The 20,338-nt window shown below is 46.3% G+C and overlaps 1 protein-coding gene across 1 annotated transcript in view; it reads left to right on the top strand.

Annotated features, from left to right (window-relative positions):
• Positions 1 to 8,832: 8,832 nt before the first annotated feature.
• tap2t (transporter associated with antigen processing, subunit type t, teleost specific) overlaps positions 8,833 to 20,338 on the top strand; it is a 46,664-nt gene continuing 35,158 nt past the window's right edge. The window contains exons 1-5 of the mRNA XM_084323510.1: positions 8,833 to 8,936; positions 10,840 to 11,386; positions 14,151 to 14,265; positions 18,439 to 18,569; positions 18,862 to 19,067. Coding sequence (XP_084179636.1) covers positions 8,934 to 8,936; positions 10,840 to 11,386; positions 14,151 to 14,265; positions 18,439 to 18,569; positions 18,862 to 19,067 — 1,002 coding nt within the window. The 5' untranslated portion in view covers positions 8,833 to 8,933. The remainder of the gene's footprint in view (positions 8,937 to 10,839; positions 11,387 to 14,150; positions 14,266 to 18,438; positions 18,570 to 18,861; positions 19,068 to 20,338) is intronic.

Raw genomic sequence — 20,338 nt, 5'->3', positions numbered from 1 at the left:
ATTTGACCTGGGCTCCACACAGCCCCAAACCGCGCAGCCAGAGGTGAGAGCACGGCCTCGCCAGCGGCTGCAGCGAGGCCCCCGGCCAGCGGCCATGTTTCCCCCGCCTGAGATACCCTGGGCACAAAGAAAACAGGTGATCACAAGGCCGACAGCCTCGGCGGCCGAGGGATCGGCTACATTAGATGGGCACGCCCTAAAAAAACGTTGCCCTCTAGCTGTGTCTAGCACGCTCTCCGGTTACTCCCCCCCGCTACACTACGGGACACAGGGCTCTGATTTGTCCCCTTTGGCTGCGGGCTGCGTTCTTCCAGTGAAGCGCAAGCGGCCCCACATTTCGCTTATCATGGAGACAGGGGCTGACACCCAGTTGCTAGCTAGGCCTGGTTCTGTCTATGAGAATGCTGTGCTGTCAAGCGGCTCCCACACCACACGTCCTGCGTCTGTGTTTGGTGAGCCTGGTGTTGTGTCTGTCGACGGAACAGGGTTCCCTGTATCAAAATGTTTTTGTCAGATGGGGAACTCTAGGCCCAGGAGGTCTCAGTGTGGGTTCCCCCAGCCCCGCCCTCGCCAGGCCGGGTATTACGTTAGTGCCTCCCCCGACAGACAGACCGGCAGTGGTCAGTCAGGCACGCGTGATTTTGGTGGTAGTAATATCACTACAGGGCTACGGTGTGTAGGGACTCACCCTATCGGGCAGCGTGGGGACCACACACCTTGCATGTCCAGCTGCAGAGCAGGCTGTCCTCAGCAGTCTATGCCGGGAAGGTGCTCAGCGGGGGAGCCTATGTCACCAGGGGTGATGGCCGCTCTCTCCGTATCAGGCCGGCCCTTTCTGTCGGGGTCCCCCGTTGGGTGCGATTGCCTCGTTGGTAGAGTCAGGGTGCGATATCCCGGCTCTGCGAGACACCCTGCTCACGCGGTTGGTGAGTCCAGGGTTGGCAACACACAGCGAGAGGGACCGGGCCTCCTATCTACGGTTCCTGGTGGACCAGCGCCAGTTGGCTGCGGGTGCGCTTTGGGATTATCATCACGTATGGTTACAGGAGTGCCATATGTCGAGGTGGATGGAGAGAACGCTGAGGGAGGGGCTTGTGTTACAGTTTGCACAACCCCACCCTCCGTTTTTGGGTTTGGTACAGACCCTTTTGTCAGGGTCCGCAGTAGTGACAGCTCTGGCCGACGAGATCCAATCTCTGTTGGCGAAGCAGGCCATCGTCGTGGTCCCAAGGGAGGACGCGATGTGTGGCTCCCGGTATTTTCTGGTGCCCAAGAAATCGGGAGGTGTCAGACCTATACTGGACCTGTCCGTGTTCAGTCGACTGATTGTGGCGAGAAAGTTCAGAATGTTGACCGTCAAACACCTGTTAATCGCTGTCAGAGTGGGAGACTGGTTCACCTCCATAGACCTGAAGGATGCGTATTTTCACATCCCGATCTTCCCTCCTCACAGGAAATTCCTACGCTTCCTGTTTCAGGGCATAGCGTACGAGTACCAGAGGCTGCCGTTCCGCTACTCTCTGGCTCCTCGCACATTCAACAAGTGCGTGGAGACCACGCTGGACCCTCTGCGTCGTCAGGGGATACGAATTTTATTCTACCTCAATGACATTCTCAGCCGGTCAGAGGAGATCGCCAGGTTTCATACCAGGCTGGTGGTGGAATTCCTCGCCAGTCTGGGTTTTGCTGTGAGCTGGGAGAAGAGTACTCCTCTTCCCAGTCAACAGGTGGAGTACTTGGGCTTGGTTCTAAGCTCAAGGCCCATGAGGGCAACCCTCTCAGAGCAGCGGCGGGAGGATATTCTCGGCACGCTCAGGAGGTTCCATCCTGGCAGGACGGTTACGGCGCTGTCCGTGATGCGCCTGCTCGGTATGATGGCATCTGCTCACTCTGTGGTCCCTCTTGGCCTCCTCTTCATGAGGAGGATACAGAGGTGGTTTTCCAGGATGAAAATAGACCTGGTGAGAGAAAAGTGGAAGCGGCTGAAGGTTTCCGTGTCAGTACTGGGGGATCTCGACCACTGGGGAGGCCTGGTGCCTTCACCAGCGGGGTCCCCATGGGCAGCAGGCTATCACATGTCACGGTCTTCACCGACGCCTCCCTCACGGGATGGGGGGGACGTTTCGGGCCCACGCAGTAGGGGGCAGATGGCAGTACCATGCTGCCCGGTCTGCTCTACATATCAATGTGTTGGAATTGAAGGCAGTCCTTCTGGTCCTGATCAGGACGGACAACACAACGTCAGTGTCGTATATCAACAGACAGGGGGGAGTATGCTCCCCCCGTCTGCACCGGGTGGCGGTCGAGCTCTGGCTATGGGCATCTCTCAATCTGCGCAGCCTGAGGGCTCTCCACATCCCCGGCAGGGAGAATGTGGGTGCAGATGTGATGTCGCGGGGCGGTCCTCATCCCGACGAGTGGGGACTACGTCCAGACAGTCAGACAGGTCTGGGACCGATTCGGGGAGGCCGTGGTGGACCTGTTTGCGAGCAGACAGTCCCACCAGTGCCCCTTGTGGTTCTCGGTCAGTCGGAAAGACAACTCCTCCCTCCGAGGTCGTCGCGGGCCCTCTCTCAGGCACACGGGACGCTGTTTCTGCGTCCTGTTCTGGGGCAGCCATTGATGGTTTGGCTGCTGAAAGGGTGAATCTGGAGGAGATGTGTCTGAACCCTACTGTGGTTAACACCATTCGGAACGCGCGCGCTCCGTCCACTACCGCGGTTTACGCTGGGAAGTGGCGTATTTTTCAGGAGTGGTGTGAGGTTGGGGGCCTGGACCCAGTGTCTTGCCCTCTGGACTCGGTTCTTTCCTTCCTCCAGTCTATCCTGGATAGGCTGTCGGCCTCGACTGTGAGGGTATATCCTCTTGTCACGTGGGCTTTGAGGGCGGTACGCTGTTTAGCCACCCTCTAGTGAAACGTTTCCTTGTCGGAGGCCCCGTTTGAGCCTCTTGAGCAGGCGCCGTTGGATCGGCTGTCTTTTAAGACCGCGTTCCTTTTGGCCATCACCTCCGCTAAGCGCGTGGGTGAGCTGTGTGTTCTCTCGGTGCGGCCTGAGTGCCTGTCTATTCGAGCCAATAGCGGGGCGACTCTGAGGCCTAATCCGGTCTTCGTGCCAAATAATATCCGGAGCTCTATTCGCTCCAAGGATATTGACACAGCGGGGTGCTGTGTCACACGTGGTCCCGCTTGCGCTGTGCGTTCGGGGGTGCCTGGTTCCCCTTTTTTCGCACTTTGGTGGAGTTGACTGCCTCCCCCCCTTTGTTAGGACGGGCGGGTGGACGGGACTCCCCTCCACCCTAGCTGGGGCTTACGGGCCCTCAGGGGGTGCATTTGACGTGGCCACGCGTCCGTTCTGCCCTTTATCTCAGTAGGCAGAGCGAGACGCGAAGCCAGATGATATATAACGTAAGGTTATCCTATTTATAGTTATATGAATACTGGCTGAGCGTCTCGCTCTTTAGCGCCCTGAGGTCCCTTGGATGTTTTCCGCTTATGGAAATCGAACAGGGAAGGGCGTGACCACTTCCGGCTTAATATAGAGGACGCATGGGAGTGGCATGGTCACGTGCAAGTGGGTGCATTTGTCTTGTTTCCCAGAGCACACTAGGTGCTGGAGATAATGATATATCTCAGTAGGCAGAGCGAGACGCTCAGCCAGTATTCATATAACTAGGAACCTTACGTTTTATGTTATTGTTATCGGGCGAGCAGGAGCCTGTATGAAGGGGTTGACATCGGGGGAAGTAGTAAGAGAGTTAGAGAAGGGGGTTGTTGTGAGTGATCAAGTAAGAGAGTTAGGGAAGGGGGTGGTGAGTGATCAAGAAGGCCAGTCAGCCCTCAGCCCACAGGAGGAAATGAGTGACTCATAGATTAGGTTTGGATAGGGTGGCGATGTTAGGGATGGGTTTTTTGTTTTGTGTGTTATGGGGTTTATTGGTTTTCTTTATTGTTTTCTTTTATTTGCCGGGTCTTGTTTATCCGGCCAGTTGCTGGGATGTACAGTAGATTTTTTGTGATTGCGACCCGACATTACTTCCAAAGAAGAAGAAGAAGACATTGTAAAATGGATTGTACAGTAGGTGGCGGTATGCGCCTTTTGTGGTCGCGATCTGCCATTAAATCCATTGAAGAAGAAGAAGAAGAAGAAGAAGAAGAAGAAGAAGAAGAAGAAGAAGAAGAAGAAGAAGAAGAAGAAGAAGAAGAAGAAGAAGAAGAAGAAGAAGAAGAAGAAGAGCAGGAGCCTCCAATAGTATCTAGCTGCAGAACCACAGCACCAGCAGGCTGGGGTCCCGCAGGCTGAGGTCCTGCAGGCTGAGTTCCTGCACGCTTCCATTGGCTGATTTGAGTCACGTGACCGTCCCACCCAATGGCTGAATTGGAGTGTTGCACTGCAGGCATTGGCTGATTTGGGTCACGTTGCACTGCGGGATTGATTGATTGATTGATTGAAAACTTTATTAACAGATTGTAGAATGGGTACAGTGACCGATTGATTGATTGTTTGATTGATTGATTGATTGATTGAAAACTTTATTAACAGATTGCAGAATGGGTACAGTGACCGTGACAGGCCCGGATTGATTGATTGATTGATTGATTGAAAACTTTATTAACAGATTGCAGAATGGGTACAGTGACCGTGACAGGCCCGGATTGATTGATTGATTGATTGAATGATTGATTGATTGATTGATTGAAAACTTTATTAACAGATTGCAGAATGGGTACAGTGACGTCACAGGCCCGGATTGATTGATTGATTGATTGAAAACTTTATTAACAGATTGCAGAATGGGTACAGTGACGTCACAGGCCCGGATTGATTGAGTGATTGAGTGATCACACCTATCACACCTCTCACACCTATCACACCTATCACACCTCTCACACCGATCCCACCTATCACACCTATCACACCTCTCACACCTATCACACCTCTCACACCTATCACACCTCTCACACCTATCACACCTATCACACCTATCACACCTATCACACCGATCCCACCTATCACACCTATCACACCTATCACACCTCTCACACCTATCACACCTCTCACACCGATCCCACCTATCACACCTCTCACACCTCTCACACCTATCACTAGGGTGACCACCCGCGACTCGCGGGACAGTCCTGATATTGGGCCGTTTGTCCCGCGTCCCGCAACAACAAAGCAATGTCCTGCAATTCAAAGATTAAAAAAAATATATATATATATATTTTTTTTTTTTTTTTTTTTTTTATCTTTCAAAGATTATTATTAAAAAAATGTTTTAAATGTTGTTAATTTAATGCCTCGTTCCAATACCCTCTTATATTTCAAATAAAAAAATCGGGCGACGTCACAAACCAATGCAGTGCGCAGCCGAGCAATAGTATCCATCTGCAGGACCACAGCACCGACACATTTAGGACCGCGACACTTTGCGGACCCACACTCTCCAGACCCTCGCTCCCATTGGCTGATTTGGGTCACGTGACCGTCCCACCCAATGGCTGAGTGGAGAGTGTGGGTCCGCAAAGTGTCACGGTCCTGAGAGTATCGGTGCTGTGGTCCTGCAGCAGGATGCATCTCCAGCCGAGGCTGCTGAGCAGCTCAATCGAGTCGCGCTGCCTGTCACCTGTCCGAGCCGGTGTTCTGCGAAATTCTACTACTCTGCTGAGAACTGCTGCCGTAGCGCGAATCGCCTATATGTTTGGACAGCTGGGTGACGTCACCCTATAGTTCACTCCGAATTCCAACAAACAGGTGTACCGACATTTTATCATCTACAAATACATTCGGCTGCAAAGCCAATTACATGCAAATATTTACATGCATATACAGTTCAAAAGGTGCAATGAAAAACATATGTTTAAGATATTGTTTAAGATATATCAACAACAAGACTCAACAAGACGTTCGTCAGCAATAAGGTGGCAGGATATTGTAGTGTGAACGATTGTGGGTCATGCGAATGCGTGCGCCATGCGTGCCAGCAGGTATAGTAGAATTTCGCAGAACACCGTTTCAGATGATCCCCAAAAGGTAGAATGCAGGATCTGCCACTGACAGGAGCTTCACCATCACACATGGAGGAGAGGGGGACGTCACATATAGTTGTTCAGCAAGTCTGGCCCGACTATTATTGAGAACTGAATCAATCAGAGGGTCGGTTTGTTATAATAACAGAATACACGGGGAGTATCACCGGGACACTGTCCAGAGGGAAGGGGGCAATAGAATCCGCAATAGAATATCCCCAAAACCGGAGGTGAGTTTAATAAGATTAATAACAAAATGAGCTATATATAGCCTACCGTCTGCGTCGAATATGATATATAGGCATTTAAATAATAAATACATTTATTTAATTTTAATTAGCAATAAAAAAAAATGTAAATATTTTTTTTTTTTTTGCCCCCCCCCCCCCCCCCCTACGTGTCCCGCATTGTCCCGCAAAAGCAGTGCTGCTGTCCTGCGACTGAACCATTTTGACCTGGTCACCCTACCTATCACACCGATCCCACCTATCACACCTATCACACCTCTCACACCTATCACACCTCTCACACCTATCCCACCTCTCACACCTATCACACCTATCACACCGATCCCACCTATCACACCTATCACACCTCTCACACCTCTCACACCTATCACACCTATCATACCTCTCACACCTATCACACCTATCAGACCTCTCACACCTCTATACCCATTCTGCAATCTGTTAATAAAGTTTTCAATCAATCCGGGCATGTGACGTCGCTACCCATTCTGCAATCTGTTAATAAAGTTTTCAATCAATCAATCAATCAATCAATCCGGGCCTGTGACGTCACTGTACCCATTCTGCAATCTGTTAATAAAGTTTTCAATCAATCAATCAATCAATCAATCAATCAATCAATTCGGGCCTGTCACGGTCACTGTACCCATTCTGCAATCTGTTAATAAAGTTTTCAATCAATCAATCAGGGCCTGTGGCGAGTAGGGTCCAGCTGCAGCCTCGGAGATTGTTCCAGATTGGGCAACTTCCGCCCGCTCCCACGACATTTCTCCCGGGACAGGACAATGTGCACTGATTGGCGGAAAGTACGGAAGTATCTCGAAGTACGTCTGACGTATCTCTACGTTAGCGAACGTTAATTGAACGTCAAAAGCCGATGCAGTTAGTTTTTGCAACTTGTGAGATTACGTTTAGGTGTGGCAGAGCCTGTGTGGTTTCTAAGGGGATTATTGGTGATTACTACTGGTTGCTACATGGTTAGTTGGTGATTAATTATCACAATTCTTAATTAACCAAAATATCCCCTCCCCTCCCCTCCCGCACTGTACTGTAATGTACTCTAGTTAGGACAACACATTACAGTTCAGAGGAGGGGAATCATTCCTCAGCTGGAACGATGTGTCAACTGCTGCACAGCATACCATTGCCCGTTCTGCAAGCCTGGTGTGTTTAAGCCAACGTTTAGGAGCAGGGTCTTACTCTTAACACATCTGGACAGACACAAAAAAAAATCCGTTCGCATTGCTTAATTGATAATTTGGTCTATACTATGCCCTTCAGCCTATGTGGAGCTACTATATTTTCTTCTAAATTTCTCCAGGATACTAATGCTTGGGGATCAAACCATGTTGTTAGTGGTCTTAAAGTGTACGCCTTAAAGTAGTGGTAGAAATCTGGAAATGCCATACCTCCGTCAGAAGAAGTTGATTCTAGGTAGGACGTCCATCTTAACTATTGATATGAATAAGTGTCAGTTGTAACCTTTTTTTGTTTGACATGTTTGTTTATTTTCAGTTGATAATAATACAATAAAGACACAGTTGTTTAAATGTTTATTTTCTTAATTTAATTTCCTATACAATGTAGGAACCGCGCAAGTGATTGATTGGATGAAAATTGTATTAACAGATTGCAGAATGGGTACAATACAGTACGGCTCAATACACACAAGTAGTATTGAGTCCAGAAAAGAGAGTATATACATTTGACATAGAAACTGTACATTGTAGGAGGTTGGGTAGGTGGGGGGGGACGACGACTGTACATTGGAGGTGGTTGGGGGGGGGGGGGGGGGGGGGGGGGTTGGGTAGGGTGGGTGGGTGGGGGACACTGTACAACTGTACAAGCAAAACTGTACATTGGAATATTGACAAAACCATACTTGGTCATTTACTGTACATTGGAGGGGGTTGGGTTACAACACAGGAGCAGAGTATAAACAACAGTACAGGAATGAGAAACAGTCTAAATGGGTTTTAACATTTTAGTTTATTTCATGCGGATATGATCTGTAATACCTGATCGGTACAATATCTACTAACCTGATCAATACAAGCCCCCCCCCCCCCCCCTCTCGTCAGCGCAGACGTACTTGCTTTTGATTTTGACGTTCAACGTCAGACGTACTTCGAGATACTTCCAGTACTTTCCGCCAATCAGCGCACATTGTCCTGTCCCGGGAGAAATGCCGTGGGAGCGGGCGGAAGTTGCCCAATCTGGAACAATCTCCGAGGCTGCAGCTGGACCCTATTGCCTGTGGCGGTCACATGTACCCATTCTGCAATCTGTTAATAAAGTTTTCAATCAATCAATCCCGCAGTGCAACGTGACCCAAATCAGCCAATGCCCGCAGTGCAACACTCCAATTCAGCCATTGGGTGGGACGGTCACGTGACCCAAATCAGCCAATGGAAGCGTGTGGGACCTCAGCCTGCGGGACCCCAGCCTGCTGGTGCTGTGGTTCTGCAGCTGGTTGCATCTCGGAGCCTGGCTGTTTCAACTTCCGGCTAATATGAACTGTCCATAACATAGCAGTGAAAATGAAACTGGCTGCCCAAGCAACCCGTGGCGATTCGAAATAGATATATTCGAAATGGGTAGACCATGCCAATTCCACTTGAAAGCGAAAGTAAAAGCAAACTACTCTGTTCAAGTTGATGGTATGTAGCTAAAACATGCTTCGTTCTGTTTGTTCTTTAAGCTATTTTTTGAATTGTCATACAGATTAATTGAGGTGTAGGCGCACTATGGGTTGTATGTCTAAAGTTGTAGCCCAAATGTAACCTTAACTTTTTGTGTCTTTACGGTACTTTTTGTTGACCGTAATAATGCTACAATTGATTGATTGAACATTTTATTAACAGATTGCAGAATGGGTACAATACAGTACAGCTCAATACACACAATTGTTAAGGGGATGCAGACCAGAGAAATACTTTCGTCTTGTTTACATCAGGGTCCCCCATTTTCAATTCATCATAACAACATGACATACAGATAGACAGTACTGCTACATCTATACATTTATGACATACCAGATTTACAAATACAGTACTGTTTGTGATACCAAAAGAGTGGGAAAAAAAAGAGTATATACATTTGACGATTTTTTTTTACATTGGCGGTGGGGGGGGGGGGGGGACGACGACGACGACTGTACATTGGAATATTAACAAAACCTTATTGGTCCCCAAGAAGGGTCTCGTGCATTACTGGGTTAGGACATTTACTGTACATTGGAGGGGGTTGGGTTAGGACATTTACAGGGGCCAGTTTTGAATTGCAGTCTCCCGTAGGTGCTCCTTGAAAGTGGTTTTAAAAGTGGGTAGTGATTCACATTCCTTTACAGCTGTGGGTAGGGCGTTCCACATTGATGTGGCATAATTGCGAAACGTGTTTTGTCCCTTGTTTGAGCCGAATCTGGGTTTAACATGATTTGTGGAGCTCCCTCTGGTGTTGTGGTCGTGTTATTCACTGACCTTTTGGAAGTATTTTGACATGTACATGGGTACCTTAGTCGTGAAGTGTATCTTGTAGACCAGGCCCATTGCAAGTTGCTGTACTCTGTCGTCTACTCTAAGCCATCCTAGGTTGTCAAAGTGGGCAGGGGTGAGGTGGGTTCTAGGAGTAAGGTCAAGCAGTAGTCTGACCAGTTTGTTTTGTGATGTTTGTAATTTTGTTTTTAGCGCCTTTGAGGTGCTTTGGTACCATGAGGTGCACGCATAGTCGTAGTACCCTTGAATGAGTGCTCCTGCCAGAGTCTTCAGGGTATTCTTGTTTACCAGAGAGGAAATCCGGTACAAGAATCTAGTTCGTTGGTTGATTTTTTTATTACATTGGATGCCATTTTGTCACAGGAAAGATTTGCCTCTAGGATGGAACCTAGGTATGTAATTTCATCTTTCCTTGTGACAATATTGTCACCCACTGTAACTGAGAAGCCGTCGGCCTTGCTGAGTTTGTTATTTGAACCGAAGAGTTATGCTACAAGTAGGTCTGAGACGACGCCTTTCTCTCTTCCAACTTCCCACCTCCGATCATAAACGAATGCAGCATAATGCACATTCTTTTTGACGTTCAGTCAGTATTTGTAAATGTGCACCACTCTCTCCTAAAATAGAAATCCGAGATAATCCTCCATAGACAATGGGGTTCTGACTTTCTGATGCCATCAAATGGTTACACCAAAATGTGTTTATTCTAACATTGCTAGAAGGTCTGAACTAGAATTAATAAGAAATAAACCTCATTTGGGAATAAGAGCTCACACAAACATTATTTGTGTATGGAGCAGCCCCAGATTTTACATCACAGATTGGAGGGTTCTCTATCTGATGTATTGCATTATGAGAGTAGTACTGGTTCACATACAGACTGAGTTGTCCCACGTGGATTCTTAAAACTGGTGACATTCTTTACCAAGTCTCTTTTACAAGTCTGTAGACTAGACAATCAATCAATTAAATTTGTATCCTAACTTATATAAAATGTCTCCAAGTCTATTGAAGATTTATGGTGGAACTAATGTTAAAAAATAATAATAACATATTTGCTTGGTTCTAGGATCAAACTCACACCTCCAGTATGGTCTACCTGAGGACAATGCCGGGAATGAAAACATGTGGCATTCTCATTCTCTGTGATACAGTGTTGTGGTTGGCGCTGTACATATTCCTTGGGCTGTTTGAATGCACCAGTTGTGGAGGACTAGCAGGTGTGTGGGTCATTGGGGCAGTGAGATGGGTGTTTCTCCACTCACTCACTTTTATATTGACTGACGGGAAGCCCCAGCCTGTGCACCACAGGTGGGTGGTGCTTCTCTGCACCCTGCTCCCCGCGTTTGAGAGTGGACGAGCGCTCATCACGGAGCAGAGACCCCCCCCCAGTGACCGAGGACCGTTCCCCGATCCTGCCATGGTGCTCTTGGCCCTGGTGTTCTCTACAGTGGCCTGTGGGGCGTTTGAAGCGGTCTTCCCCGATGTTGGAGGGACGAAGGAGGGCAAGAAGAAGCTGGATACCAGGGCACTGTTAATGAGGATGGTGAGATACTTCAGACCAGACGTCTTCCACCTGATTGGAGCCTTTGTTTCCCTCATCCTAGCAGTCATCTGTGAGTGTTGATCATAAAGCATATAAATGTGTGGCCACCATGGATACAGAATATCACCAGAATATCACAGCGGATACAGAATATCACAGTGGATACAGAATATCACAGTGGATACAGAATATCACCAGCCAATTAAATTTATTTGCAGTCAAAGTAGTCTCATACTCAAACTCTTGTACTAACAGTGCCGATGGCAGATTAGGGTTGCTTGATTTTGGCAAAAATCATAATCGCGATTATGTTAATTGATATTGAAATCACAATTATTAAAGATGATTAATCATGGATTTGAGAACATCATATGACGACGACTGAATTAGTTTTACCTTTCTTCTCGACCAAAGGCTGCCTTTCTGTCATCTACAAGTTCCCAAAAATGTTTCAAAGTAACTGGATGAACCGTGGCTCCCTCCTCCCTCTCAATACAAGCTGAAATACCAATAATAGTTTTTTCTCGATTATTTTCATTGATATTGAAACTCGATGAATCAATTCACTTTTATTTGTCATTAACACAATGCGCTGGCACATATGAAAACGAAAGGAGGGCTGCGGCTTCACCAACACTGCAAAAGGGGGGACATGCATAACATCAGATAAATACAGATAAAAACACAGCAGGGCTAAAGATATGTGGATATAAATAAAAGGAACACACAAATATCATATTTGCAGACTTGCGTTAAATGAGGTAGAATAATGTAATGGAGCTGCAAATAGCATTGTAAACATTGACAGCAGTGCAAAATCAAGTGCAGAAGTGGGGGTAGGGTGGGATTCAGTTCTTGATGCGCATATATAGTTTTACGACCTGGGCCACGTTCCTCATATGACGTACGTGGTTCAACTAAGCCGATCAAATGTCCTATTAGCCAGCTTAAATTAACCCAATGATTGATGTCAGGCTATCTCGGTTTCTCAAAGGCTGATTCGCGCTCAAACAATCTTGTTAATTCGAACCAGACTTCAGTAATCAGAATAATTGCGCTTGCCTGTCCTACTTCAAAAGGGGGAAGCGTCATGGTCACCGAAACCATGATTTTAGAACGGGAAAATATCACAGACAAGTTAAATGCGTAAGTGTTGGGAAAATGTATAGGCTAATTTTAAGTGCCGCATTCCCCCAATCAATCAGATTATATTGCTGGCAGTAGGCTTAATGGAATGAATCATCGAATGAGATCTTACTAGCGAAAATAATTATTTCAACTCTTTCAGAATAAGTAGATAAAAACAAGCCCAAAGAGTATCTAATTGATACGAATTAATAGATATTTATGAGGATATACAGTATGTACTGTATGCGCTTAGGTATCATGTAATATATAAATACATGTATGTGTAGATCAGGGGTTCCCAACGTTTTCAGGCCGCGACCCCCGAAATAACGGTATCAGAGAGTCACGACCCCCACTATTATAGGAGGTGGTTGAAACATGCAAACGTTCACACGCACACGCACTAATAAGCATTGGAGGCTTTTAACATGCACAATAACTACACAAAATAACACAATAATCAAACAACCATAAAATTAATACATAAGCGCATTTCATTTAGAAGGCTAATGTTCAACTCACCTAATGAGATGGATGGCCACTATGCTTGGAGCACAACAAGTCCAGTCTGGGTTTAATTTAGGAGACAGCGACTCGGAAATCATCCTCCACATTCAGACGTGATCTGTAATTATTTTTTATATAAGCCAGTGCAGAGAATGTTTTTTCGCATAGGTAGGTAGATCCAAATGCCGGATAGCTGTGCGTATTCTCCCTCAATTGATATCCAGAACTTGGACTGAAACACTGTTTTTAAGGTTCAGTCACTTGAGTTCATCGGGGAAAAACTTTTTAAACCGTTCAAGAAGGGCTTGGAGGCGAGTTATAGACATCTTCACTGTGTTCACACTCAGTTAATTTTCCTCCATAAATTCATCAAGCTCTGGAAACATAAATCCGCCCGTTTCTACTCCAGCGCTCGAGTTTCTCGTGAACGCTTGTATTTTATCATTGAACGACAGGATGGTTGTGTTTTCACCTTGTAGTGACAGATTAAGTCCATTAATTTGAGCAAATATGCAAGACAAATATGCTAGCCTTGTTATCCAGTCGGCATAGGAGGTGTGCAGCGAGCTGGGACGCATTCTCCGTCAGAAACAAGCATGCCTCATCCCGCAGCTCAAACTGTCATGCGCACCGTAGCTATGATGTGCATTATGTAGGACAAAGTAAATCCATAGGCTGAATATGATTTATTCTCAGCATTTTAAGTCTATTATTTCAAAAGTGTTTCTTTTACCAGTTTAATGTATTTTTTTTAATTGTTTTTAATTATAGGCCCATTTCACACATTCTATGAAATCAATACATTCTGGAAATCATCTCGTGACCCCTCTAGAAAAACTAAGCACAAAAACATTATTCAGAATGGTATAATGAGATCTCTGAGGAAGGGAGCTGCCATTTCTTTTCCGAGGGAGGGGCAAGCTTATCCAGCTAACTTAAGTAAGCCTGCGCTGGAGCAGGTTCAAGTTTATGGATGTGTTGCTATAGTGATTTAGCCAAACTTGCTTCATGGAACCGAAAAGCCTGACTTATGTCAAGTTATCCTGGAAATTATCCAGCTAACTCAGTTAGGCACATACGAGGAACGGGGCCCTGGTGTTTAATTGTGGTTCAACCCAATTTTCACCTGACAACGATGGCATCAGTTGGCGAGGCATCTGTAACAAATCTATCATTAATATTTGATTCTCTGTTCACAGGTGACACATTTATCCCATTTTACCAGGGGAAGGTTATTGATATGCTGAGTGGGCAGCACCTTCAAACCAGCTTCTCTCAAGCAATAGGATGCCTGGCCTTTGTCTCTTTTGGAAGGTAACCGATCAATGTTCTTGTCTCCCTCTTTCGTGTAAATATTTTCTCTTCTCCACTATCCTGGTACTGTAGGCAGTACTCGAGTTGAGGGGGGATGGCATCCCCCCTGAAATAAAAACGGTCAATATCATCCCCCTTATAAAACAGCCATCCCCCCTTCCCATCCCTTGTGTAATTTTTTATTTTTTTTTAACTTTATTTTTTAGCGTTTATCGCTTTTCTGGTCAAGCATGACCGACAGTTGTAGGGTGAAACGGGAGAGAGAGCAGGGGGAGACATTCGGCAAATGACGGCGAGTCCGGGAATCGAACTCGGAGTCAACCAGATCCGTGACGCAGCACGGAGTCCCGCGACGCAGCGCGGTAACATGATGTGCTACTGGAGCACCCCTCCCTTGTGTAATTTTATCAATGAACATGGTATTAACTGCTATTTCAACATTCAGTTTTGCGCACATTTTTAGCCATTATCACTCAGCACAAATGATGTCCCCATATGATAAAATCCACCATCCCCATGGCTGCAGATCCCGGAGGGGGGCATGTCCCCCCCCAAAATTTTAAAAAATATGAATTGTCCCCCCCAATAATATGTGCTATCAAGAGTAGTGTATCTACTCCCGCTCTGTAATTCTAGTTTCAAAATACTCCTAAAAGCTTCATTTGCGTATTAAAATCATTACAATTTTCTACCAGGGGACGATGCCCCCGAACCCCCATCCTCTGGCCACCTCCGACTACTAATAATAATAATAATAATAATAATAAACTTTATTTGTATAGCACCTTTCATACAGAAACTGCAGCTCAAAGTGCTTCACAACAGAAAAAAGACGAGCATAAAATGAGCACATAAAGTGCAGACATATAAAATCACAGTTTTTCACATTAGGATCTAACATCCCAACAGGCCACCTAGTTTATGGTTTGATTCAGTTTTAAATAGACAATAATAAAAGGAGCAAGATAAAATAGACAGAGTAAAATAGTGCAATAGTGCAGTGCAATAAAATTATAGAATAGATAAAAAAAATATATATATATTTTACAGTGAAATAAAATAGTTCTGGATTACTGTTTCAACAGTTCAAAGCCGTCCCAAACCTTTGTTCGGTATCCATAGTTCAAAACATGACAGTCTTCTCTTCTGCCTGACACCACAATGCACATTTTAAGGCAAGCCATATCAGACAGTATTAAAGCTGACAGTCTCCCCTGCTCATGACAGTCTCCTGCTGCCTGACACCACAAATGCACATTTTAAGGCAAGCCGTATCAGACAGTAGTCTCCTGCTCATGACAGTCTCTTCTGCTCGATACACACACAGTTCAATACCCGACTAACTCCTATCCAAGCTCCGGGAGAGTCATCAAAGAAAAGCCGCCTATTCTCGGTCCTTGCCCCACAATGGTGTAACAAACTTCCCACCACAATTAGGACAGCCAAAACCCGACCAATCTTTCGCCGTTGACTGAAGACACACTTCTTCAATCAATATCTGAAATTAAAAAATGTAATATAATAATAACCCTCTTACTCTCATACACTCAACACTAGCACTCAAGTCTTAACACTTTGATGAACATTGTTACTCTGCTGATAGAGTTGTACCCTTCTTACTGGCTTGTCATACAAAACTTGTAAGTTGCTTTGGTTAAAAGTGTCAGCTAAATGACAAAATGTAAACGTAAGAATGGCTTTGATCAAGGATGGCCATAATTAATGGAATGAAGAACAACTTTAATAGGGGAACATTGTGTAGCTACATCATCTGGTCATCAGTCCTTATACCAGTTGAGACACACTGAACTAGAAGCATTCCCAATTTCCCATAAAGCAGCGTTCCCACTGGGTTTGGAATTCCTGGAAGCATTTTGAGAGGTGTATTCCAGAGAAGGAAAGTCGGGGGAATTTTATAAATGTTGAAAGATGTGTCTTATGGAGAAAATGGATTATATCAAAAATGTTGTCCAGTTACTCCAAACGAATGGTCCCAAGTCTAGATGGAATTGATACTCTGGATTTAATTATACCTAAAGTTGAATACTCAGAAACTGTACTGACAGTGACATGGTGATAGCGGCACATCCCTTTAAATAATTCTTTTACCTTTTCTCCCGTCCCCCAATTTAGTCGTTGTGCTACCCTACTGTCGGTCTAGGGAGGGTGTAGACTCTTCTTCTTCTTGTCGTGTCCACAAGACAGTCAATTACAAGGCTTGGCTAGATGTGGCTCAACCACAGCTGAACACATTGCTGTCCCTTCTCATTGAACTCTGCCAAGTCCGATGCTGTGCAGGGCTGTTCTAGCAGGGGGCATATCAGGTGGTGCTGCATGGTCTGTGTTTCAGTGCCACAATCGCACACAACGTCCCCATCATGTAAGTATCCCCATTTGGCAGGGCGGCTACGTGGCGTAGTGGGCAAGGCGCTCGCCACGAATGACTGAGACGCTGGGCTTGCCTGTTCGTGCCCAGCGCTCCACATTGCTTTCAGTTTAGCTGGTCGTTCATACTAATACACATTGGCCGTATTAGGGGGTGGGAAACTGATGGGTGGGGATCGGGCGTTGTGGACAGCGACTCCTACAGGTCGGTTGGTGCGCCTGCGCAGTAGAATCAGGAAGTGTCGGGGGCAGCGTGAGCCTCCCACGCGTTACTCCTCGCCACTGAGAGATCGAGCTGCGCAGGTGAAAAGATGCGACTGCTGTTACCTCAAGTACCGGAGGGGACTTGTGCTATGTATGACTTAGTCCACATTGCAGCCGGCTTGTGGGAGGCAAGAAACGGCGTTCGTGACAGGGGAGGGTTGAATTGGATGATACGAAATTGGGATGGGAGAAAATATAGAAAAATGGGAGAAAAAGTGGATAAAAAAAAAAGAAATCCCCATTTGGCGAGAGTGGCTTTTGAACGTCCAACACCAGATCTTATTCTGTTTAGGCATTTCCACACTGCATAGTTGGTGTCTGCTCCAGGGGGCAGTGCCTCGCTCGCCTTTAGCTCAATTGTTGTAGCTGGTGAGAGGTTGTCAAGTCTTTCTTCCCACAAGTGACTCTTTCACTGCTTGTGCTCGGTATTCCGAGGGGCGGGACGCTCTTCAGGAAACGTTTCCTGGATTTAAGGCGGCTTTTGGTTGTCACATGGCCGAAGAGAGGATGTCTTTGGTCAATAGACTGCTGTTGGCGCTCTTTCTTGCTTGCTGCATTTCGTCGTATCTCTGGTGGGGCTATGCCTGCCAGGATGTATAGACAGTCTGTAGGTGTTGATTTCAGTGATAAGGCGGCAGCTAGCATTGAGGACAGGATCCAACTTCTTGGCATGGGCAGCTCGCTCCCATACTCGGCAGCTGAGTAGCAGAGAGCTAGTGCGGTTGTCTTCAGGGTCTGTGGGTTAGCACCCCAGGTTGTGCCAGTGAGCTTGCGGATGATGTTGTTCCTCGCACTCACTTTGCACTTGGTCTTCTCAGTGTGGGTCTTAAAAGAGAGGCTCTATCCAGGGTTACCCCTAGGTAGACTGGGTGCTCGCAGTGTTCAAGGGAGGTTCCTGACCAGGTGACCTTCCGTTGGCACTTGGCTTCACAGTTTCTCAGGTGGAAGGCACACACCTGTGTCTTAGATGGCTTTGCACGTAGGTGTTAAAGAGAAGTGGTGCAAGCACACTTCCCTGTGGGAGGCCATTCTTGAGTCTTCGCCACCTGCTTTTATTTCCTCCTAGCTCAACAAATAAGTGCCTGTTCTCAAGCATGCTTTCAATGAACTCTGTCAGACCTTTTCTCCCATCCCCCAATTTAGTCGTTGTTGTGCTACCCTACTGTTGGTCTGGGGAGGGTGTAGACTACCACATGCCTTCTCCTGATACATGTGGTGTTGCGGAGTGTGGAGCCGCTTCTTTTCACCTGACGGTGAGTACTTTCACTGGGAGAGCGTAATGCGTGCAGAGGTCCACGCCATTCCCCAGATCCCCTCCATGCTGAACAGTACCTTGAATGAGCAGTAGGAGTCACTATTGCGACGACCAGGACTCATACTCTCACTACCCAGCTGCTCCAGCAGTGCATCTCTAATATATATATATATATACCCGGTAGTATTCTTCCTCTCCTCCAGCTCAGTGCATCTCTAATAGATACTTATATACATTATGTATAACATTGTATTCTTCCTCTCCTCCAGCTCGATGTGCTCTGGCTTAAGAGGCAGCCTGTTCAGGTGGACTCTGTCCAGACTGAACAAGAGGTTGAAACACATGCTGTTCCACAATCTGCTGAAGCAAGATGTGCACTTCTTCAACGAAAACAAGCCTGGTGAGAGTTGGTGCAGAAGTTTGAACTGTCATTGCTAACTAATAACTTATTGCACACGTGATGCAACAAGTGTGGCTGTTTTCATCCACGCAGCGTTGCAATTCGACAGTGTTTTAGACCTGATAAACTCTTAAAGTTTTACCACACCCACATCAGGTTACATTGGCCAGACAGGAGGTGTGGCCTGTCGGAGTTCTCAGTATTTGTGAGGCTCAAGCACTGGTAGTCAGTAACTCTTTCTCTTCACCGTTAGTCTTTTAGTCTTTATTTTATTTTCTACCTCTCCTCACAGGAAACCTCTCTGCACGCCTGCACTCTGACGTGGACAGGATGGGTCGTACAGTAGCCCTTAACTCCAACGTGTTGGTCCGCAGTACAGTGAAGACTTGCCTCATGTTGTATCTCATGCTAGGCCTGTCCTGGGAGCTCACTCTGCTCACCTGCATAGAGATGCCCCTCATGGCCCTGCTGCAGAACAAATACACCACCTACAGCCAGGTACATAGACAAAATACACCACCTACAGCCAGGTACTGTACATGGACCAAATACACCACCTACAGCCAGGTACTGTACATGGACCAAATACACCACCTACAGCCAGGTACATAGACCAAATACACCACCTACAGCCAGGTACTGTACATGGACCAAATACACCACCTACAGCCAGGTACATAGACCAAGTACACCACCTACAGCCAGGTACATAGACCAAATACACCACCTACAGCCAGGTACATAGACCAAATACACCACCTACAGCCAGGTACATAGACCAAATACACCACCTACAGCCAGTTACTGTACTCTCAAGGGACACCTACGGGAGACTGCAATTCAACACTGGCCCCTGTAAATATCCTAACCCAACCCCCTCCAATGTACAGTCATTTACCTAGTATGGTTTTGTCAATAGTCCAATGTACAAGTTTGTTTGTTTGTACAGTGTCTCCCCCCCCCCCCTCAATGTACAGTTTTGCTTGTATATACAGTGTGCCCCCCCCCCCCCACCAACCACCTCCAATGTAGATTACCCAGTATGGTTGTCAATATCCCAGTGTACCCAACCCCCCCCCACCCAACCTCCAATGTACAGTTTGTTTCTACGTCAAATGTATATACTCCCTTTTCCTGACTCCTTCTGTATCACAAACAGTACTGTATTTGCAAATCTGGTATGTCATAAATGTATAGATGTAGCAGTACTGACTATCTGTATGTCATGTATGTCATATATGTCCAGATGAATTGAAAATGGGGGACCCTGATGTAAACAAGACGAAAGTCTTTCTCTGGTCTGCATCCCCTTAACAATTGTGTGTATTGAGCTGTACTGTATTGTACCCATTCTGCAATCTGTTAATAAAGTTTTCAATCAATCAATCAATCAATCAATGGACCAAATACACCACCTACAGCCAGGTACATAGACCAAGTACACCACCTACAGCCAGGTACATAGACCAAATACACCACCTACAGCCAGGTACATAGACCAAATACACCACCTACAGCCAGGTACATAGACCAAATACATCACCTACAGCCAGGTACTGTACATAGACCAAATACACAACCTAGAGCCAGGTAGATATAATGTACCTGAACAAATACACCACCTATAGCACAATACACTACCTACAGTATATGCTAGTATATGTGCAGACTCACTCATTGGCACATAACACAAGTCCATCCTTGGTTTGCTTCCCTCTTACCTTTCTTTTGTAGGTAAATCTCACATAAATCTAGTGTATGTAACTAAG

The sequence above is a fragment of the Notolepis coatsorum genome (assembly GCF_963971535.1).
Source record: "Notolepis coatsorum genome assembly, chromosome: 10".
Classification (NCBI taxonomy): domain Eukaryota; kingdom Metazoa; phylum Chordata; class Actinopteri; order Aulopiformes; family Paralepididae; genus Notolepis; species Notolepis coatsorum.
The sequence above is the reverse complement of the archived record's forward strand: the minus strand, read 5'-3'. Positions and strand labels throughout refer to the sequence as shown.